The sequence below is a fragment of the Carya illinoinensis genome, chromosome 7 (assembly GCF_018687715.1).
Source record: "Carya illinoinensis cultivar Pawnee chromosome 7, C.illinoinensisPawnee_v1, whole genome shotgun sequence".
Lineage (NCBI taxonomy): Eukaryota > Viridiplantae > Streptophyta > Magnoliopsida > Fagales > Juglandaceae > Carya > Carya illinoinensis.
This window is the reverse complement of record NC_056758.1, coordinates 30,602,870-30,627,662: the sequence shown is the minus strand read 5'-3', so window position 1 is coordinate 30,627,662 and position 24,793 is coordinate 30,602,870. Positions and strand designations below refer to the sequence as shown.

The following is a 24,793-nucleotide window of genomic DNA, read 5'->3' as shown; positions in this document are numbered from 1 at the left end:
GACTAATTACATTATCCGTACTTTGCTGTGAAATTAAGTAGCAGATACATACTGTTGACTTTTGTGCTCCTTTGTTAGTCCTATATCGGTAGGAAATAATAAATGAGCAAATCCTTATGCTTATAAATAGGAAGCTTAACCTCTTAATTAAAGTGCATCAGTCAAATACTGAGTTAGTAATTTTTAACTCTAGTTAAATTTCTCTGTTATCTATTTTTGTAAAATGGAAAGAGGTGTGAGTTAAAGTTTTGCTAGTAGAAAAAGCTTTGTGGGTGTGTTTGGAGTGAGGAGAGAAATTGTGTGGTTGCAATAATTTTTCACATAGTAAATTTTCTTTTCTGGGTCTAGTGGTTTTTCTCCTATTTTAGAGTTTCCACGTAAATTTTTTGTGTTGTTATTATTTCTCTATTTTTCTTGTTATGCCTGCAAAAGGTAGATCCTAGGAGGATGAATTTGGGAAGTCCAAATTTTCAACAATTCGTATCAGAGTCACTAGGTTCTTTTTTGTGGGGTGGAGTTTTGGTGTGGTAGTGTGGATATGTACAGTCTAAGTACATTCTGTCTAGGAGATTGAAAATTTTAAGTGTATCTATTGTGACCCTCTAATCTTTCCTGGGAAATGACTTGGTGAAGTACTATTCATTTCTACGGTAAATTCATCAAAGCAATGTCAGGAAGTAGGATTTCAAATCTTGTCAAATTTGAGATGGAGAAATTGGTTTACACAAGACATTAAATGGCAGATCAATCCCTGAAATCAACAATGAAACTAGCGACTGGTAAAACAACTAATACAATAAGCGAGTTCGGCAAGTGGCTCCAAGTCAGTAAATAGAGATATTGGTATTGATGCTAATGTTATGTCTCTCTTCATGAAAAAAGAGACATGTATATCCTCATGGTATGCCGCTAATTTTCAAAGTTGTCATGATAGAGGATGTGTTAATGTTAACAGGTCCACAAGTTTGCACACATGCATTAGTTTGGCATTGATGCAGGGTGTGTAGTGGAAATTCATGTCGATGGCTAATGAACTTTCAGGAAAACCAAACCTAGAAGTTATACCATAATTTTCAGCAAGATTGTTTTCGACATAGGCCAAAGTGAAATACTTGGAATTGGTTTATTCTGAGTGTGTATGCTTTTATGGTAAAGCATAATAGCAGAAGTTATGAAAATCTTCATTGAGGTAGAGTTTGGCTGTGGGACCAGTCAAAATCGCAAGATGGAAATTATTGATTTTTGTGCTCCTTTGTTTAGTCCCACACCGGTGGGAAATAATGAAGGAGCAAATCCTCGTGCTTATAAATAAGAGACTTAGCCTTTTAGTTAAAGTGTATCAGTCAAATACTTAACTAGTAATTTTTTACTCTAGTTAAATTCTTCTGTTATCTATTTTTGTAAAATGAAAAGATGTGTGAGTTAAAATTTTGCTAGTGGGAAAAGCTTTGTATGTGTGTTTGGGATGATGAGAGAAATTTTGTGATTGTAACAATTTTTTATATAGTGGATTTTCTTTTTTGAGTCTAGTAGTTTTTCTCTTATTTTAAAGTTTCTACGTAAATTTTTTGTATTGTTATTATTTATCTATTTTTTTTATTATGCTTGTAAAAGATAGATCTTAAGAAGATGAATTTGAAAAGTCTAAATTTTCAACACGTACAGCCTTCTATTTTGTTTTGTTTTCTCCTTTTGTATGGGTTTAATATCTTATATAATATTTTTACCTTTAGGTTCACTAAAATGGTTCAATTTTTATTTTTTTTATATTGGTTTTTTTTTAGTTTCAAGGGAAAGTACGTACCCTTTTCATTTGTCAAGCCACCTGTTTCCATTAATTTTTATCCGTCGTAACTTAATATATATATATATATATATATAAAAGCAAGAAGCAGATGGAAAAGGGCTGATCATTTCGACAGCTATCAGATTCAAGCAGGAGGTGTTAAAAATCTCAATTAGTTGATATATTTAATTTAGTAAAGCATTATTCTATCATTAGTTTTGTCATTTCCATCATTGATATTTATATTTGAAATTATTTTTATTTATATAATTATTTAAAATATGAGATAATTAATATATGTTGTTTATTAATTTAATTATCTTCACATATAGATGTTGTTATTATTTTTTTTTTATAAGGATAAGTTACTATTTTCTATCATCCGTTTATTACTTTATATAATATATTTAAAATTTTTACTTTTTTCCTTATTTTCTTTTAAATATTTTTTTAACATTTTTAATTATTAAAAAAAATATACAAGTTTATTAATAGTTATTTAATAATTTTTAAATAAATAATAATTTTTTTAAAAAAAAAGAAGAAGTAAAAGCTGGTAATAAATGAACGGTTGGAGATGGTCATTATACTTCTCTTTTTTCTTTTTTTTTTTATACGTGTATTCTGCTGTACATACTTTTCAAGAATATACTTCTTTTATCTGAGATGACAGCCTAACTATAGCCCTGATCTCAAACCATTGCAACTTGCAAGTTAGTGTAGGGGCATATATACGGGCCCAGAGGAAAAGGCAGGAAAAGTGAAGGTGAACGAGGAAAAGATGAAGAAGGAAATAAACCTGGAAAAGAATCCGAAGATTGCAGTCAGTAGTGGTAGGCCGATGTCTAGGCCTCTGATGAGGAGGATATAAATCATTTCTTTTTGTACTTTGCCGAGCATCGTTGTCATCTCAAGGCATCACGCGTCGGCTGCTGATAAGCTTATCTGTGGGATCGGGTGTCGGCCACTGAGGTGTGCATGGACATGCTGACGCCCCCTTGCCTCATGGTGCGTTTCGGTGATCACAGGGCCTCCCATTACTTGCCCTTTCTACTTTGATCGATTCACACTCTCTCTCTCTCTCTCTCTCTCTCTCTCTCTCTTTCTAAAAATCATTTAGCTCCAAGTGTGATCTTGAATCTATTCGTTGAGATAAGTTCCTATACGGAAGTAAATCGTTGATCGATAGGAAAGAAAGATATGAAAATAGAGATAATGGAGAGAAAAGACTATTGCTTTTTTATTATGTTATTTTAAGTATTTCGACTTTTATTTATGAGTATTCTTTGTTTGAACTTGTTTTTTAGGGTTAGGAGGCATTAATATAAAGAGTAATATTAAATATATTTAATTGTGTATAAATTTTATATATTTAAAAAAATAGATAAATTTAAAATTTACATAAAAATATTATTTTTTTAATATTAAAATATTTCACTTTTTTAAATAAAATTACGCCAAACCTGCATATTCGATAGCATCTAACGTTACCCTTTGTATCAACCAACTTCTTTGTCTGAGGAAAGACACAAATGACTAACCTAATCTTCTTGATGGCCGACTTAAATGCACTCGGCTAACACTTTTAATTTGTGTATATGAAGAGATCACAAGCAACCACACCCATATTGAAGACTTAGGGCTGGTTTGGACAGTCAAACTTAAATTATCTCTTCTTATTTTATATAATTTTTATAAATTTTTATATAAAATATAATAAATAATTATATTTTTTAACTCTTAAAATAAAATTAATATTAAAAAATTATATATATTTTATTCAAATTTTAACAAAACATCACATCTATCTTAACTGCATGTATAGCCAAACAAAAACTTAAATACAAACACTTTTGAACATAGTGACCAAGTAGTACTTGTGTCCATATAATTAGCTGGAAACTTAACACCATGTCCTGGGACCTTCAACATCGATCTAACTTGCGTGGGCATAAACAATATGATCCAATTCGAGTTGAGGGTTTTACTTAGACCACTCTTCGCAAGGAACAATATATATGCGCATATATATATAAAAAACTTGGATGAGAGGTCTAAGACCTAATCGAAGTCGTCGAATCATGCAGGATCTATGAGAGATTGACACGTAACACAATAGTCCACCTAAACGTTGCATCACCAACGAGCTGGGACATGGTTTCTCCTTTTTCCTTATACTTTGAGAAGGGATAAAAAGTGTTGGTTTTGAATGGAGGATGGAAGTGATCATCCCTTTCATTTCTTTCACTTTTGTATTCAACCATAGATAAGAAAGAATGTCTACATTATCAATATCGTTTTCTTTCCACAGTACTAGATCTCATTTTTCCTTCATATCAAAGGCACTAAATCTTTCCAAGTCATTTCCTTAATCGTTATCAAGGCTGGCTTAATTTTCTTTGTTGTCGCTTTCATTACTACAAAAAAAAAATCGTAGCTATTGAAAATATATATAACATGATGAGCAGAAAAGAATTATGTATGTTAAGCTTTGATTAGTTGACATTAAACTTTCCTTTATTCTGACCAATTACCAGTAAGGGAATATATATATTTATGTAGGTAGGTATTTTTTTTTACTAAGTATTTATATATGTAGGGCATCATTTGGACGTTAATTACTGAAGATTGGCTATTTAAGAGCTAGCTAGGCCAAGAGAGAAGAACATATTAATAGGCAGTCTGAATTTGTATGTGTTCAGAGAACCTGATCGTACAAGTAACGTTCTCGTAAAATCTACGCATCAATTTGAAAATTAAATAATTAAATAATTCTAATTTTTATGGGAGACAATTATAAAAGTTCGTTGATTGATCGATCTAAAACTTTTTTAATTACTGCAATTAAAAGTAATAATAAATTCTTAACATTTATTTAAGTAGACGAAAGAAAATTTTAAAAGTAGTACTTTTCGGTATAATTGGGTGCGGAAGACAACGCTGGCTTCGCCACTGAATGGGGGGACACTTCTAGGGCTGTGCCCATGTGCACTCTTACTTCCGCCAGCAATGCTAGCTTTCCATAAAATAATTTAGACGACTTTGGGAAATTCTTGTACACTGAAACTGGCAAAGCTCTGACCCCACCACTCTTTATTAATGGTGTCCAATCGTACGTTTTTCCCATCCAGCATTGTTTGGAGTCCGGCAGTCGGACAAAAACCATTGAGTAGCTAATTCATAATTGGCCCTGCGAGGGTATCATGATCATGATAACCATATTGCCACTAACACGCATTTCAACTACATTTGTTTTTGACAGAGATTATCGATCGTCGTCGCTAAATGTATTGCCCAGACGGCCTGAAGTATGTCATCTATTCACTGTGGATCGATGTTTTCTAGGATATCGATCGGGACCTTAAAGTACTCAAGTTGACCCACTTTAAGAGTGTTTTTTATTTTCTTTTTTATTTTCTTTTTCTTTTTTTTTTGTGGGTTTTGGCCTATTCTTATCTTTATTGTGTTCTTTTACTTTAGCTTCAGTTTCAGAAAAAGCTCCATCGATTGAAAGAAAGCTTCTGTACTGGGGAACTTCCGGTTCAGACAGTGACTTGTGCCCTTTTCCATCGCAGCTCCATGCATGGAATTAAGTCATGTAATGGGTGTCCCTAGTGCACCTTTGTTAGCTTATAGTTGCATATGTGCCCTAGCTATAGCTTGATATTGTACTACCATCGGGTGTTTGCGCTTGATGAACCTTTCACTCAAAAGCGCAACCCATAAATCATAATGTGCTCTGTCCCCAGGATTTGCAATCCTGAGTTCCAGATCTTGGTTCCCCCTATCCGCCAAAACAATCAGAAGCTGGTGCAAATGTGTCGGATACATGCACTTTAATATTGTACGATGCATGGCATGAAGGCATGAATCGCATGATGCCAATTGCCAAAGATATAAATGCCTTATATATATACATATATATATGAAAAATGCTAGTCTTACATATGGTTTCTACAGTTAAAAGTTATCAATGTGATTTTTTTATTTTTTATTATTATTTTTTTACTTAATGATTAATGATTAAGTAAGTATATTTTAATAATATTATAAATTTTTTATTTTTTAAAAAATATTTAAATATATTAAAAATATATATAAAAATAAAACCACTACCGAAAGCGTGATAGGAGTAGCACTGCATATATATATATACATACATATATATATATATGTATATAATACAATACGGCTACTTAGAAATTAGACCAGATCACAAGAGCTAGTCTGGACTTTTGAGTGATATTTTGGGGTACTTCCTGGGATTCAAGAGGACTAGAATCTTATCCTCCGCTGGATACTGTCATTTCCATCACTTCTTGTTCACTGACATGAGGTGGCTCAATTCGAACGAAACAACCTAGCTAGCTGATCTATATATAGAGAAATGTTAGGTCTACTGAACCCATGCATTTGCAGTGTCTTTTGTTTCTTTATTTTTTTGTTTTATTTTTTTTAATATTAAAAATATATATATTTAGTAGTAATCGATCAGTTCTATAGATCTTCGATCTTCGAAAAACTTATCTTATATATAATAGGTAAATGTTGGAAGACTGATGAATTGAACCCCAATTTGATCTATATTTATTTATTTTTTTAAAAAAAATTAATGGCTGAGAATAGGGGTGGGCGCTACACCCTCCTATCCCGTCCCGTTTCTGTATGGTGGGATGGGCAACATCGCTCTGTATCTAGTCCTTCTAACGGGGGCAGGGGCGAGGAGGGTCCAATTTCACCCCACATTTCCGCACCCCACTCCCGCCTATATCTATATATAATATAAAAACATCAATGTTTATATATATACAAATACATAAATATAAATATATATTTATATTTTACAAATTATATATATAAATATATATATATTACAATTTATTAGATTTATTTATAAAGTATATATTAGTAAATTTAAAAACTATATAGTTTAAAACTACTATATTACAACTTACACAAAATATACATTAACAAATTTAAAAACTATATAATTTTTAAATTATAGTCATATTTATAAAATTTAAATTTACAATTTGAATCTAAAAATATATTTTGATCGTTTTTAGATCTATAAATAATTTTTAAACATAGTGAAATGTAATTTATTTTTAAAATAGAAATTAAGCGGAGTGGGACGGGTATCCGTCCCTCACCCGCCTAGCGGAGCGAGTACCCTGCCCCCGGGATGTAGGGGCGGGGGGCGGATGGGAAAACCCCACCCCAGCACCATGCGGGATGAGGTGCGGAGAGGGGGCTACCCCATAACGTATAGTGCGGGTAGTACCCATAGTTGAGAATTGATTTTTTTTTTAAATATATATTTAGAATAAAATTGTCTAAAAAAATATGTAAAAAAAAAAAAGAACTTAATCTTTATTGATACGAATAACAGGATCCTATATAATATGAGAAGTGGCATGAGCAATATTGAAAAGAGAAATATTTTAACTAGAAAAAAATTATATAAAAATAAATTTATAAATTGATGTGATTTGATATAGTACGTCAAATTATAAAATTAATTTTAATAATTTTATATGTAAAGTTAATAATAAAGTTACGTCAAATTATATATCAAATAAAAAAGATAAAAAACTTAATCTTTATCGATACAGGTAACAGGATCCTATATAATATGGGAAGTGGCATGAGTAAGATTGAAAAGAGAAATACTTTAACTTAAAAAAAATTATATAAAAATAAATTTATAAACTGATGTGATTTGATGCAGTACGTTAAATTATAAAATTATTTTTAATAATTTTATATGTAAAATTAATAATAAAGTTATGTCAAATTATATGTAAAAATGAAAAGAAAAACAACTTAATCTTTATTAATATGGGTAACAGCATCCTATATAATATGGGAAGTGGCATGAGTAATATTGAAAAGAAAAATATTTTAACTATAAAAAAATTATATAAAAATAAATTCATAAACTGATGTGATTTGATGCAGTACGTTAAATTATAAAATTATTTTTAATAATTTTATATGTAAAATTAATAATAAAGTTATGTCAAATTATATGTAAAAATGAAAAGAAAAACAACTTAATCTTTATTAATATGGGTAACAGCATCTTATATAATATGGGAAGTGGCATGAGTAATATTGAAAAGAAAAATATTTTAACTACAAAAAAATTATATAAAAATAAATTTATAAATTAATGTGATTTAATGTAATATATCAAATTATAAAATTATTTTTAATATAAAATAAATCTAATATATTATGTGAAACTACGTTAAATTATAAATTTATTTGTATATAATTTCTTTACGTTTAAAACAATTTACAAAAAATAATTATATAAAAAAAAAAAAAAAACTTGCACTTATCCGTTTACTCCTTCGCTTGAATTATCCTTCCCGTAGCAGTACTGTCCGAGCAATATATATTTCAATCACCCATCATTAATCTCGAAACGCGCGTGATTAGTTCTCATGAAACGTTTATTGAGATGAGAAAAGATGACATTATTGCCGCTGTGACTAGCAGATACTTTCTGTAAAATTATGATTACCAATGGTACACAACATCTTCAAATTGTAGAATCCTCGAAGATTCCCTTGCTACCCTGTCCTTATCAGGAAGGGACTTATGCCTCTGATGTTAACACATATAAATGACGCAGCATAATTAACACCATTTTGAATGGCTATGGATTTCTGCTCATGATCCGTTGTACGCAGGTCAACTATATATACAAACACTACTATTAGCTTGTTGATCAAGTTGGTGCGCGCGCACATCTTGTCACTAGCTCAACGCTCTTTGCGATTAAATATATATGATCGTGATCAATACTTTTGAGATTTTCAGATTTTGTGATCAAGAGATGTCGTCAGATGACGCCTATCCATGCATGCCACCTGTGTTAAGGATAGAAGAGATTGCAGGAATATTATAAACCAAGATATCAAACTCACGACATTGTTATCTAGAGTACAATATGCAATCTGATCTCATTGGTCGTCGTTCTTATAATTTTTCAGGTTTTTTGTTTGTTTTTGTTCTGAGTAACTTGTAAATTATTTCCAGCAATGACCCAGTACTGATCACCCCACATTAATTCATGTCATGACATTGGTACTTGTACACCGTACACTACTATATATATAGATTAATCTAGCTTGCTAGCTAGAGCCTCGTGCCTTCGCTTTCTGAATGATGATGTTTTTAGTATTCTCAAGGGAGCATATGCCTGTTCGTAACTCGTAACTGCGTGCCATCATTCAGAAGTACAGTTGGGCGGTCGAAGACAAATGGTACTGGGGGTCTTCCAATGAAGCCTTTGTATAATCTGAAGGAGGAAAAGTATTTATTGTGAGGGATGGTGCTACAGGCAAAGATGGTGGCTCCCGTTAAGTAAAAAAAAAAAAAAATTATTATTTTTAAATATTTTTAATATTTTTTAATATTTTAAAAAAATATAAAAAAATTATAATAATATTAAAAAAAAATTAATCATTAAGAGGAAAAAAAAATAGAAGCCAGCAGTGGCCTTAACGTTTTCCTTATTGTGAGTTGTGACTTTTCACAATCACGATGATATTTTGACTACTTAATTAATTGTATGAATAATGTCAATCTAAGCGTGGGATTTTTTTTTTTTAAACTTTGTGATTAAAGATATATTTTTTAATGATATTATAAATTTTTTTAAATATATATTTAAAAAATACATATAAAAAATATAATTTAATTTATATAATCGAAAGCCCCCAGCGAGAGCTTTCAATGGTGAGAGTAGCACTACCCTAGTTATATAGCATTGACAATTATCTAAGAAGGTGGTAAGGTTTTGGTTTGGTTACATAAAATGAAATTATTTTATCTTATTTTATATAATTATTATAATTTTTTTAAATTTTTACACAAAATGTAATAAATAATTTAATTTTTTTGAATTTAAAATAAAAATAATATTAAAAAAATATATTATAATAATATTTTATTTAATTTTTAACAAAACATCTCGTTCATGTAAATTGTATAATCAAACGAAATTGGTACGTGTACCGATAAAGATGCCTGCATTGATCATATAATATGTTAAAAAGTTGTTAGTTCGGGCTTTGTATATATATATTATATATTAAACCAGTGATAATCACTACCTAAGAGTACTGAGATTTGGTCTTTCATGCTCATATATTTACGTATTCCAACATAAAAACAGCACATGAGAATTTTTATGAACCTAGCAGCTGCAACATTAATTTAAAGACAACATATATATATGTATGATGTCTTCCGATCTGATCGGTTATGGTTTGAAAAGCAAACTCTGGTTGTTTTTTTTTATCGACAATTAGGTTTTTATTATATGAACATTAATTAATCTAAGGTATACAAGGTGGGAATTGATTAGGAGACTGAAGGGCTGAATAGGCATAATAATATTAAAAAGACATATAAAAAAGAAAAATAGGACTGACAAAGTGGTCTCGATCCTATATTTTCTTAGCCAATAAATAGATTAATGCCATATATAAATAATGGCCAATAGAGGAACCATCTTGAGATTAGTTTGTGTTGGGAATCCAGTTAGAGATTTTTTTAAAAATCTCTACATGAATAACCACCGTGGCATGATACATGAGTGGCCACAGTAGATCAGTGACTAGCAATTGCTTTGAGCCAATATATATATATGGTTGAGGGAGTCTCCATCTCCATAACTTTGGATTTGGGAGAACGTGTTGAATATGGTTCTTACTAGAGATAAAGAGACAGCCAAAGAATCAATACTCGTTGCACGTGAAATTACACGCTTCTAAGGTTGTGTGTGGCGCGGATATTCATGTCATGTTGAGGAGACGGAAAAAAAAATGATATCGGTGGTCATGGAGTATGATAAATAAGAGTCATTGAAGTGATGGTGATTTGCGGGCGCGCGACAATGAATCTCACTTCAAATTGTCTCAAACAAAAGGGATATGATCAGCATGTAAATAAAGTTGTTGATCGAGCATATTAATGTAAATAAAATAGATAGAGGCGAGAAACCTTGTTGAAATAACATTTCAAGTGCTGATGGTGGCACTTGGGTTGCATATGCAAGACTTTTTGCCGGATTCGTGATAAGTTTTGGTGGATCAAGGGTGGCGATCTAATACTAGAGTTGAACAACGCAGATTACCTGCAACAAGCTGTTAAAAATGATGGATATGGAGAGGAAAGAAAATGGAGGAAGGAGATGAGTTCCAAGCCAAAGGAAGAGAAAGGTGGATAAAACAGCACAGATGAAAATGATCAGTAATTATTAAATAGTTCTGAAGAACATATATATGGTATTCCTATTCTATTTCAAGATATCATGTTATTAAAAATTAGTGCTTAAAAAATAATTTAATAACATGACAGTTTATATTAAGATGAAAGTGTCACGATCATACATAGCTAGCAGAAGTATGTAATAATTTTTCACTGAAGATGACATAATTTAGGAATAACAATGTACATTCTCGGGTCATCAAGATATCATGTGGGTGAGATTTTATCTAGTTTATTATGAAAACCAGACACAGAGTCTGGCAGAGAGGCATCAAAATATCATCTGGGTCCAACAATTTGATGTCGAAGCTGAGAGAGGTCCAGTTTCAACGAAGGGATTTCATAGTTAGCAAGTATGAGGTGCAAAAATTGGATCTTTTGAACCCACGCCAGATGTCCAGCTCAATGCATACATTTTAGCCTAACACTCTCGATCTACGCACATATTCCAGCCCCATTGGCCTTGGGGAGGTTTTGTTCTCTCTCTCTCTTGTGCATGACTATTGTCTGGATCATAAGAAAACCTGAAAAGTTAAAACCCCATATCTTTGTGGGCCACGTACTTCCAAGTTTTTACTGCGTAGCTTTTGTGGTCCAATAAGTTATAAAACCAAACTCATTATCAGCTTGTGCGTTTTATCTCTGCACATCACAGCCTCATAAATGTAGGAAAGATAATAAATAACATTGGTATGTGAATGAACCTTATCGTTAAGAAAATCGTAATCTGTTTTGGAACTGTTTAGAGATCAGATTCTGACATTGACAGAATGAAGCTAGGGAGGGAGCAAAAGCAAGTTGGGGTTTGGGAACTAGTATATAGTGTTGAAATCAACCAAGTGTAAGTGTGAGTGTGAAATGAGTTTGGGTTTGCAGCCACCAACTCATGCTCACCCACCACCACCTACCATAGTTGGGCCACCCACCCTCTCCCAAGTCAGAAGAAGCTGCAACAGGTGGGCTGCTCTTCTCCTATAAATAGGAGAGAACTCTGATGATAAATACAGTGGGTGAAGAGAGAAAGAGAAACGTGAGAGAGAGAAATAGAATTTTTAGAGTGTTTTGTAAATCTCGTATAAATTCTATAAAAGAGGCTCCAGTGGACGTAAGCAATTTGCTGAACCACTTTAAAATTGTTTTGTGTGATTTTCAGACAGGCCGGAGGCACAACATATAAATCATGTTAGAAATAATATCAAATCAAACTCGATTGAATAGAAAATCGTAACAATTTTGTATTGAATAGAAACTGCATCTCTTGAAATCTAACTAGAAAGTGGAAATTCATGAATATCATATTTTGACATGCTGCATGTATGTTACTTGGATAAATTCTTTTTAATGTAGCCTTGGAAAATTAAGAATCAAAGTGGAAAAATAAAACTTCTCCTCTTTTGCCTTTTGGTGTACAATTTCATCATTTTCTTGAGAGAACATTATTGTGTCTGTTACTGTTACAAAAACCGAGGTAAAGATGCATAGGGTAAACAACCATGTATAAAAGCAGAAATAAAAATAACTTTTGCAAGGAACGTGACCCCCTGAGATCCCTAACATGACTAAAGAACTATCTTTTCCGTCTATTTGTGCATGACGAACGTTCATGGATTTTATGAATGGAAAGGCCCCAGAAACAATATTGACTAGCCAAAATGTGCGGCTTAAGGAAGTATGATTTGGGCCATTCGATACTTTAACACGTTCATTTTCTGCTGGATTGATGATAACACTCCTATCTCATGAGTTGATAGATACTGATGTCATCTGCAACAGTTTCGAGTGCTCAATCTCTTCCTGGTAACTTTGTGGAGCAGGTTGGGGACATCCATTTTATCTGGAAAGAGTAGTTTTGAATGGTCCATCTTTGCCTTGTGTTGAAGATTTGATCAACTGTAATTCGTGGAGTTCCTTTGCCATTCTAGTTGATTATTGAGATCAATAATTCTTGAATTTTTAAGTCTCTAGAGCTTAGACAACTCTACTCATTGTGTACTTGATTTTTTCAATCTTTTTCTCAACTCAATAAATGATCAGCCTTGTTGATTCCATTTTCTGCATTTGTAAAATGAGCTGGTGGGCTTATGTTTCACTTTCCAATGCTAAAGGTTTGGGGCTTGAGAATTCTCAACTCAAATTCAAAATTCTCATCTCATCATTATAACTTTCTTAGATTTTCACATAAAATATAATAAACAATTCAATTTTTTCAAATCCCAAAACAATTATAATACTAAAAAATAATCTTTTAAACTTTCATCTTAAACTCAAAATTCTCATCTCTACCCCCAAACCTCCAAGTCTCTTTAGGGATTTGGGAGTGTTTGGAACGAGTGCCATTTATAAAGCACTGTAAATAGATAAAGAGGATTTTGTTGTTTTCCATATGTAAGAAGAGAACTGTCAACGTGTGCATTGTAACAAAGAGACCAAGTTCGTGCAGAACAGAATGTAAGAGTTGAAGACTATATGCTGTGTTAGTTTGTAGATATTGTAGCAATAAAGACAAAGTCCCAGAATAAAAGTCAATTTCACACAAGATTGCATTGAACATAAGGAAGTGACTATTATACATCTAATTCTGAACAACCAGTACATTCAATCCAGTACACCTCAAACAGAAAGCATAGTTCTACTTTCCTACTGTACTCTGGTCATCTGCCAATGATACTTTGCTTAGCCTACTTGGTAATGTCCTAATATCAGTGGTTCTAACATTTCTGCTGCTGGTGCGGCGGCTGCTCGGACCATGAAGTGCTCTGTGTGCAAGTGCTTTTCCAAAGTAGAATATTGTTGCTGGTCGTTTTCTGTTTGCTGATTGTTCAGTTGAACTGTCTCCGATGCTGCTACTCTTGGTATTTGAAATCTCAGCATTTTCCTTCTCTGTAGCCATTATTTCTGTCTTACTTTCAACCTAATGATTGGAAGGAGCCTTTGGGAGGGAGGGAGAAGGCAATGCAAGAAGCAATGTAGACATGGCATGTGGCTAGCTTTATATAGTCTTGAAAAGAAAATTGATTGGGTGGGTATGAATGTTCTGAGTTTGAGACTGAAATTTAAATCAGACCAAGGGAACCTTCAGTACTTAAAGTTGTATACAGCCGAAAGAGACGACTCATTAGCTTTTTCACCAACTTAGAAGTTATATGTGTCTTTGATAGGAAGAAATCAAATATACCAAAGTAGAAAATCCATTGATTTGTTCTGTTATGGACACCTTTGATTTATTTTAGTCGATATTTAGATTATTACCACTTGTCCTTTTTGCGAAGGCAAGAATAACGACCCTTAATATTGTGTAAGCAGAGGTTAAACATGAAGATTCGATTCCTTTATCAGGGAGGGATTATCATTTTATCAGAAACAGTGGGGATTTCCAATCACTAGTAGCCAATATTCTCTATTGATTGGAGTTCCTAAAGTAGCTCTTTTATGGCCGATGATCATATCTGGCAGTTTGAAAACCGATATACAAAATGATATGATTTATGCCCCGTTTGGTTGCAAGACTCAACTGAGATCAATTCAGTTCAGTCTAATTTTAAACTGAGTCTAATATCCAAATACTCAATTCTCAAATTACTAAACTTGTCTAAACTCCAAAACTCATTACACATGAGACTCACAACTTTTTTCAACTCAACACATCTTTATACATGGAACTTATAACCTTTTTTCAATTTCTCATAAATAATGCTAAACTCATCTTAACATTCAAATACATTTAAACTTATTTTAGATGGGTCTCACATAATTTACTCCACTTACTCAATTCAATAATATTCATAAAGAGTTCATATAATTCACTCTACTTACTCAATTCAATACTATTCATAAAGAGTTCAACTCAACATCCAAACGCAGCCAAATTGATGTAAGATAGGCAAGAATGCACCCCCCTCTTTCCAGCTAAATTGATGTACACAATTATGACTTTTACCCTTCAAATATATTAGAGCCTAACCCCTGATTTTTCCCTTGCCACTTAAGAGTTTAAAATCTTTTTCTTCATCTCTATCACACCCATTAGTGAAATTACCAAAATCTTCGTCTTTTTGACAAAGTTATCATGGTAAACATACTAGAAACTGGTATGAGATAAGGACTAAATGAGTCTCAATATGAACGATCTCTTAACTTTTGGACTAACTAAAATTTGTGCTTCCCACAATGGATACCGAAAGCTGCTGTCCCGAACTTTTCTTTGCTATTTTCCTCTGTTAAAACGACATAAATATTGGAACAATATTCAGTCTTATCTCTGTCACAGTAACCTTTTTAGACACAAAGTGGATTCCCCCAAGGATAGGGAAGAATGCACCTCCCTCTTCTTTTTTCTACCTTTCTTTTCTGGAGGGCATTGTCATGACCCTTCCAAGCTGTCCCAACAACATCAAGAAACTCACAGGGAGAGAACCACGCAGACCCAAAAAAATGCGGTGTTGATCCACAGTAGCACTGGTAATGTTGAAGGGGAGGAGCTCCCCACATACGCACCGTGTAAACAGAGAACTTTCAAACATAGAGTCACAGAGAGGAGTAGGTGATTTTCGGATCATAATTTCCTACAATTTCTTGCGTCAATACTAGGATCTACATTACCCTTTGACAATATCTAAATATATGGAGTCTACATATCGTGCCTTTCTTTCTCCACATTGTAAAAAATATTTGAGTAAAAAAATTGTCTTTCTTTGGGGGTATTCGGCCTTAAGAGGGGTTGTGGTTTTTTAACACTCGCATGGATTTCAGTCTTGCTCAGTCTTCTTGTAAATGTATCGGTAAATCTGTTCCATGGAGCACATCTACACAGGAAACAGGTCAATAAAGTTGCTCTCGGTCCAGCTATAAAGGGTTGTAATTTGTCGGAAGAAAACACAACCTGATGTTTATCTTCGGCTCCTTTTGATAACTGTGAGGAGGAATGATTTATACAAGTGACAAACTCCGTACAAAGTTTTTATTAAAAAAAAAAGTAGACTTTACTTTAAAAAAGTGTAAAAAATTATTCTTTATTAGTGAGACTTATTTTTTTATAAAATGTTTATATGAAACTTATCTATTTAAAACTTGTATCTAACATTACTATATGTATCCTATGTTGTTCTCTCCTTAGTTTTTCTTTCATTCATGTCCCTTTCTTATCCAAACAGTTCTTCTCATCATGAAGCTATCTCTTTATGCTACATATAATCATTTTTACAGACTCTCTACGCACTCTACTGATATGATTGATTAGATTAATTTTTTTTAATACATAATCAATCATATCACTGAACTGCAAAAAGAGTATGTAAAAATGACTGCACATAAAATTTTTACTCTTTTAATTATTATTGACTCGAAATAAAGTGCAACTGCCACAAAAAAAAAAAAAAACAAAAAAAAATTCATAAATATAAACTCACATATTGACATAATTTTATTTGATATATTAAATCTACTTTATAATAAAAATAGTTTTACAATCCAATATACTACATTCAATTACGTTAATTATAGAATTATTTTTGTGCTTGTGCTGAAATATAGATTCTGACACTCTTATCTTATTAAGAGATTGTATCATTACAAATTAATATTTATTTAAGTAATTTAAACGTCAACCTTTAATGATAGGATAACCTACCATTTGATCCATAATTCGGAAGTACTAATAATTTCAAATATCTTTACACACTTAAGTAATCTTAAGTACAAATCTAAAATGTACAAACCTTGCACAAATCCTTTATAAAAATTTAAAAAAAAAATTAATAATAAAAAAGAATGAATCTTGCTAAAAATAGAATATTTTTCTTTTCATACTTTTTCATTTCTTCTTTTTAACAAAGCAATTTCACAGATTGCATAATCATTACCCTTATACACATTGTGTGTGTGGAATGTTTGAACGGACTCTTCCTTCGTGACACTCCCGGAAAGAGTGGCAGCCACCTATATCTGCTACAATTGCTGAGTGTTTAATAAATAGTTAGGAACTTCAGCTTGTGGTCAGTCGACTGACACCAAAGCCGAAACAAGACGATGCTAGAAAAATTCGAAACGCTGATGTAGAATGGAAAAAATTGTCATTCACAGGGGGTTACAATATATATACGCTATTCCTTTACAGTTTTACATATACGCCTTTCATGTGGAGGAAACCTGCAACGAGGCCCCAAAATAAAATTTCCAGTAGTACAAACGCCAAGGTACCCCACTTTCTGGAATGAAGCATGGCCTGCATTAACAATTCCGTGCCATCCACCTAAATGCCACATTCAGTTCAAACTATTAGTCTATCAACCAGATAATGTGCCAAATCAACCTATAAATCAATTATGTTTGCACAAGGCCCCCATTTATCTACTAAGATTTACTAAATGACACTTCACTGCTAATGAAGAAACTTCAGTAATATTGTTTGTCCACATTTACACATCTAGCAGGTCATACAAACCAACTTCACAAGTAAGAACATAAAAAATTAAAAATAAAAAAATAAAAATGTTTACGTTAATGTAACACGATGACAGACGGTGGAGTGGAGTGGGGTGTGGTGGGGGGATTCTTTTTCCGGTTCAATAAATACTTAGGCCTTGTCTAAACTTACTGGCACAGGTAAATGTTTGTCTTACAAAATTTACCAGGTTGTTTTTAGGTGAGCGCCAATAGAAACCTTGCAGAGCAGCCGGAAAAAGGTCACAAGCAGCCACAGCGTATACAATGAGAGCATTCATCCCCATCCATTCTAGTAACATTGTAGGCTTTCTGTAAAGTTTGACATCAACCTGTATTTGAAAGAGTTTAATTCTCAGAGAGGGAGATATGGTTCAATTAAACATGCAAACATTTTTGTTTTCTGGGATGTCATAGTAAAATAAACTTGGGCCAATTTTATATCATGATTCATGGGCATACTAGGTTATTAAGCAGGAAATACTATCCATAAGCACAAACTCACTATGTAAAAGATACTGGTTAGGAACAAGCCTGATGCGCCTGCTGTGATGCACATATAGCTCAACGTATAGAGTGGTTTACAGAAAGGAACACCTGATATACCTTACAGCCATTAGTTGGAGGAAAAGAAATAAATTCCTAAAAAGCTAAAAGATGTGAAACAGATCGTTGTAACAACAATATACCTAGAAACTCCAAAACATATCCTGCAATTAGTAGAGGAAGCGATAACATAGTCCACAAAAATACCCTCTGCATGTGGCACTGCAGCAAAAAGATCACTATATTGTTAAATAAAAGCCATCAAAGTACCACCTTATGCTGAGAAAAATGTGAATAAAAAGTGTCTTATTTTACATATGCATACATGTCAAGAAGCAACAACAATCATTGTACCTTAAAATGTAAAAGTATGTGCCCAAACTGCAATCCCACAAAACATGTGATAGCTGCCATTAATGAACTGAAAATTTGTACAACAAAACAAATGAGCAACTTGGTACGAGAACCTATCAATGGGGATGATAATCAATGACCCTATTATGTCTTCAGTGCATTCCGTGCTCAGAAAATTGGAACAGAGAAAGTTGTTAATGAGCATTTAGATATAAACTATGCATCTAAGTGCTTTCTCCTATGCATATCAATGACAATATTGCACTAGTGAACAGTAGCAATAAAAAGGACAAGGGAAACAGAGAGAAGAAAAGCAGTCATCCAACCTTAAGATGCCCTCTGGATCAAACGGTGCAAGGCACCAGCCAGGTGAATTTGGAGGCAGAGGTCCATAGTCAGGAGAATTAACACTGCATTCCTGAGAGGACAACATAGATTAAGATTTAAGATTCATTGCATGATCAAAGACTAGAAAGTACTGATAGGGAGTTCAAGGAAGCAGTTATCACTAATGAACTAATCTAATAACCTTCGTTCTTCTATACACAGGACGTTGATAAAGATGACGTTCACCAATAAGAATTCGATCAATCAAGCCAACTGCATTACAAGAAGGCTCAAGACTGCCCCTCACCTCACAATGAACCTATTGAGCAATGTATTTTTCAAATTAGTTCTACTCAAGAATAACCAAAACAAAAAGTTCCATTCAATGTAAAGGAAGAGAAGAAACACAGAAAAAATTAACCATCAGCTTATCTGCAAACATGTGGGAAGCATGGTAGAGAACATTGTCTCCATAAGATAGCATATGTATTTCCTTTACCTATTCTGTAAAAATATGGTTTCCATTTATTATGTTATCATTCCATTATATCACCAGTTACATGTCCTCACAGCATAGATCTCATTCCTGCTAAGAAAAAACATAGCATTTGATGAATAAGGCCTGAAGAACTGCTGAAGTATCACCTTCAGATTCAACAGCACAGTCAAAGCTGCCGGCTCTTCTGTGGCATTTCTACTTGATATCACACTCTCTTATTGCAAATTGGAGAATAAAATTTCCAGCCAAAAGGAAAACAAGAGCAAATGAATCTTGGAGGATATAATAGTTCATCTGATAGCAATGACAATTAGCGTAGTGTGATACTCCCATATGATAAGATTGAAGGTAGGTGGTGTATGGGATCCCACATTGCTTGGGAAAGAGAAGTTTTTGGTCTTTATAAGGTTCCAATGGGGCTCCAATTGTATCATTGACTAGTCCTTTTGGAGTATAGGCCATGTATTTTGGGCCTTCTATTGGGGCGTTATAAATAATTGTGATACTCTCATATGATAAGATTGAAGGTAGGTGGTATATGGGATCCCACATTGCTTGGGAATGAGAAGTTCTTGCTCTTTATAAGGTTCCAATAGGGCTCCAATTATATCATTGACTAATCCTTTTGGAGTATAGGCCATGTGGTTTGGGCTTTCTATTGGGGCGTTACACGTAATCATAGCATTTCGATTGGATTCGTTGTTATGTTTTAGGAATGAGAAGCAAGAGACAAGATGTGAACAAAAGCTGAATCGTCCCCCTCTCCCAATGTCAAAAATAAAAGAAGAAAATATAACAGCAATGATAAAATGTCCAACACATAAAGCAGGAAGGAAGAGGCAGGGAGCGGGGGAGGGGTTCAAATGAACATCTCAAACTCACAGCTTATTAAGATTATAAATAAATTGAAAAAAAAAAAAAAAAGACTCACTTGTGTGAAAGAGTATCAACATGTAAGCCAAAAGGCTCATGCAAATACATAAAAGTGGATGGAAGCCTATAAAGAAATGTTTTATCCATAGAAAAATGCATCCAATAATTAATGCTAACAACCAATCAAGATTGCCAATGAGAACTTCAAAAAATTGTATGGTTCAACTCACAATTTGAGAACCAGATGCATAAGCAGAATAATTCATGCTCGAAGCTTCAAATTCCCAGTTTGGTACATAGAGGCCATATAGCAAGCACATGTAAATTGAGCATAGCAAGACAGCAAATATCCTGCATGGTTAACCAAAAACTAGCACTTGAAATATCAAATGCAAGACAAGAAACATATTATTTTGTGAAAATCTTGTCACTGAAGAAGCCTAAAACATATATAACCAAATTAAAAATATCTTTTTGACATGAGAGTATGTAGGTCATTTCCTGTTAGATCATTTATTGTGTTTCATCATAAAAATATGGATCCGTTTGGTATTGAACTTTCATCTCCTCAAACCCCATGACTTGTGTTCTCATGTTGTTCAGTAGTACCAGTTGACGACTACCACCTCAATTGCAGTCCTGTTTAAGTTTTGAATTGCTTTTCCACTTCAACACATGTTCCCTAAGACTTTTCTTCAGGTATCCACCCATCCTGGGCACCTCCATAGCACTGCCCTTGTCACAATTTTAAAAACTCTCCTAAGTTTAACCCTCCTGTTTCCATCTACAATTCTTTAGTCCAAACCTATCGGTATATTAGAAGTCAGTAAATAAGCACCCTCTTAAAGTGTTTGTAGAGTCAGTTCAATAAATCTCGACAGTGCCTTGCACATGAAAAAACATGACTATCGGTGAAATTATGTGTTCTATTTGAACTAACCACTGAATGTAGTATTTCCTCACAAAAGCCGCTGGTGACTCAACCGTGATCCTGTTAACTAGCCAGATCTCCGACATTGAAGCCAACAGATATCCAATTGATATCCTCTGCAAATAAGATTATCACATTTTCAATATGCGTGTTAGCTTAAAAAGTCTAACTTGTAAAGGTTTTTTTTTTTTGTAATAAGAGATTTTATTGACAAGTAAATAGGCATAACCCAAGTACACAGGAAGTATACAAGAGAAAACACCTAAATACAAGCTAACTAGAATAGGCTAAGAAAACCTGTAAAACTAGACCAGCGTAACCAGACTTTCATCAGTCATGAATTTATCAGCTCTAAAAGAACAATTGAGATATTGAGTATAACTACTTCTTCTGGATTAATCGTGTAAACATGACATTATACTCAATTTAGTGTGAGAGATAATACATAAGTACATCAAGCTTCTGCTCCGGGAACAGACAAACATTACAATGGTCAAAATTCCTGAATAACTGTACATGATCAACTGCATACCAGTTTAATGGCCTCTCATTAACTAATTGACTTGTAGCATGCCGTACGAAATGTACATGTAATAAGGAGCCATATTACCAACTCTTGAAGGAAGACACCACATAGCAAATAATTCGACGCGCAACTTAGAATTTCCCAGCATACAGTTGCACCTATTTAAGTGCTCTCTTGTTACAGACCAACATTATCAACCCCATATATTAAGAAGTCTGGACTATATGATCAACAACAGCAAGTTTTCCAGCTATTTTTGTAAAACCTATATGTCTCGTAGTTAATATTGTACAAGAAGCATTGCAACATAGTATCAAGGAGGAGGAGCTGTACTGGGAACAGTAGCAAGGTTCTTTTGAAAATTGTAGTATCAAAAGGTGGATCGGTGCTTTCAGTTGGCATCCTCGCCTTGCTTCTGATTAATGTAAGTTAGAAATGTGACATAAAGATTTATATATATATATATAAACACTTTGCTAAGATTGGCATATCGTGGATAACACCTAGCACAGCACCTGACTCAAACTGTGGAACCTTGGTTATGGTCATTGAAAAAACAAATTCAAAGCTCTGGATCTAGGAAGCGATTTATGATTTATGGAAAATAATGCAGAATACAAGATCAACTATATGATTTATCACATGTTTGCAGAAAGCTATGCAGGTAATAGTGTGCCTGGAAGCACTCGTAACACTGAGGCAATGTTATAAGTCCCCGTAATAATGGAGAGACCAGTCGAGTAAAACCTTTCCCAAGACTTTAAATCTCAACTTTTTCATTTTTCACATTTGGCTTGCAAACATGCCAGAACAAACCATGCCCAAATCTAGATCAGCACTGTGGAGGCATTCAGAAGACAGCAGGTGTCAGTAATCTGTCAAGGGCAGAACAGAGTTTCACAAAGTATTATTTATCCCAACTGCTAAGTATCAAGTGGCGCAACACAAAAACAATAAGACCAAAGCAGATGAGCTACAAGGAAACAATGCTTGGTAGATGTTTGAACCCTTATTAATGAATCAACCATGCAGAGAACAATTAAACTAATATACCTGATAACTGAAGAATGTTACCTGTAAAACACCCAGCCAACGTATCTTGTCCACATCAACTCCAAATGTTAAATGGTTACGACCATGGAAATACCCACCTAGGAGAATATTCCATCAAGAAATAGAGAATAAATCTTTATTCATCGTATGTTTGGGTAAGTAAAAGTACATATAACCTGGTAGTCCTTCAGTAATCTATTACATTAGGTCATTGAGAATTTGGGTTCACAGCTTCTTAATTATACCATTGAAATAGACTGAGATTATGAGTTTTGTCGAGTCTAATCTCACAGTACCTACTTAGTGCCAGAGTATACAAATGTGATCGTGAATGGTTTAGTCTTACATCAAGTACTAATCAGCATACATAGTAGCTTATATAATAACTTGAGCAAAAGTCATATGCTTAAGCTTCTGGGTTAAGTTGACATTCCAACATTTTAAATCTAGGCCTAGCTGGAGACCTCAAAAGGTAGGAAAGGAACGTACCTTGCAAAAACAGCCCCAAGAGAAAGAGTTTAATTGTTCTTAGCATGACTTTCTTCATAGCAGTTGTTTTGCTAGAAATGTTCTGCAAGGGTACCGCCATAGATAATGATGAGAGACAAATTACACATCTTTTCAAAACATTTGGTTCTTGACGTCAGATATAAGAATTTAGAGTGCAGAAGTTGTCTTTTAAGCTACATCTTGCCAGCTTGTGTTAATTGTGCATATCGATAGTCAAAACAGTAATAGTTTCAAGTACACAACTCTTCCCCAAAAGAATATAAGAAAATAATTATGAAAATTAACACACGTGCAAACTAAAACACCTGTAGTCAAAGGGGGATGATAGGTTCAAAAAGTTGAATAAAACATAGACCATGCGGGGGAAAAATATCATCAGGTAGATTAACACACGTGCAAACTAAAACACCTGTAGTCAAAGGGCGATGATAGGTTCAAAAAGTTAAATAAAACATAGACCATGCGGGGGAAAAATATCATCAGGTCGAAGTAACCATGACCATACGGAATCCTCTTATACCTTGAATGCTAGACCGATTGAGACTCCAACACCAAAGAGGAAAAATGGCATCACGAAATCCGCAAGCGTCACACCAAACCATGGAGAGTGATTTATGGAAGGGAATGCTCCTCCAGCATCGTCAACTAAAATCATTAACTGCATTAAACATTAAAAAAAAAAAAATAGTATTAACATGCTCTATATTTCCAGGACAACTTTGCAGTTTGAGTTCTTATTATACAAACTGGACCGCTACATTTACTGCCGCTGTATTAAATTTCCCGTGATTCATCATACTACAATGAGTTTTACAAGTAAAATTTAAACTATTTACTACTAAAATAATTCTTAGTATCGAGGTCACTTTATGCTAAAAACCCAATTCGAAATCAGACATATTCCTTAGCCAACTAGTTCACTTACTATTTTTGAAGTAACCTGAATCTATCAATTTTATATAATTAAGCTATCTGTAAACGCGCAGCGTATTTTTCAGAGAACTTAGAAACTCAAAAAATATTCCATCCGAACGAAATCATATCAAATTGACAGAAATAGTAAGAAGTACTGCGTGTACTTACCGCGACGGTGAGGCCACGGAAGACGTCGAGAGAGGCGAGCCGTTGATTGGAATTGGCGGGACTGGGAGTAGATGCATCTGGGCCGTCGGACGACGAGCACGGGATGATGACGTCTTCGTGGAGAAGAGGTTCGCGTTGTTCGTCTGCCATGTCTATAAGCGCGTACCTATTTTCTCCGAGTCTCCCAGGCTCCATCGACAGAGCTCTGAAGTCGTAACTCGTGAGTATTGTTTACCAGTAATGATGCTCGCACGTGAGTGTAGTATTTCTTTATTATTATTATTATTATTATTATTATTATTATTATTATTATTATTATTTTGTTATCTATTCACTTTATATAAATAATTATTAAATAATATCGTTTATTTTTCCCTTTTCTCGTAACGTATAGTTTTCCTTCCATGTATTTATAATTTATGTAGAGTAACAATCATATATTACAGTCATTTTTACAATTCGTTTATACAATCATATTTTAAATTGAGATTCTCGTTATTTTTATAAATTATTTTATAAAAATACCTCTCATTTAGAATAAAGAAGTGCAAAAAATTATGAAAATAATTACATGTGTAT

At 33.4% G+C, this 24,793-nt stretch overlaps 1 protein-coding gene across 2 annotated transcripts; it reads right to left on the bottom strand.

Moving 5' to 3' along the window:
* Positions 1–17,120: 17,120 nt before the first annotated feature.
* LOC122316059 (heparan-alpha-glucosaminide N-acetyltransferase-like) lies at positions 17,121–24,472 on the bottom strand. 2 transcript variants are annotated; one of them, XM_043132547.1, is made up of 13 exons: positions 24,215–24,472; positions 23,652–23,789; positions 23,111–23,192; positions 22,643–22,719; positions 21,052–21,158; positions 20,342–20,462; positions 18,942–19,058; positions 18,739–18,830; positions 18,413–18,479; positions 18,202–18,280; positions 18,018–18,109; positions 17,701–17,844; positions 17,121–17,321 (listed from the first exon to the last, which is right to left on the bottom strand). In XM_043132547.1, the coding sequence occupies exons 1-13, from the start codon at positions 24,407–24,409 to the stop codon at positions 17,181–17,183; spliced, it is 1,452 nt and encodes a 483-aa protein (XP_042988481.1). In that variant the 5' UTR covers positions 24,410–24,472; the 3' UTR covers positions 17,121–17,180. The 2 variants fall into 2 exon arrangements, with proteins under 2 accessions (XP_042988481.1, XP_042988482.1); XM_043132548.1 differs by lacking the exon at positions 17,121–17,321 and having other exon boundaries at positions 17,710–17,844; positions 18,047–18,109.
* Positions 24,473–24,793: the final 321 nt, after the last annotated feature.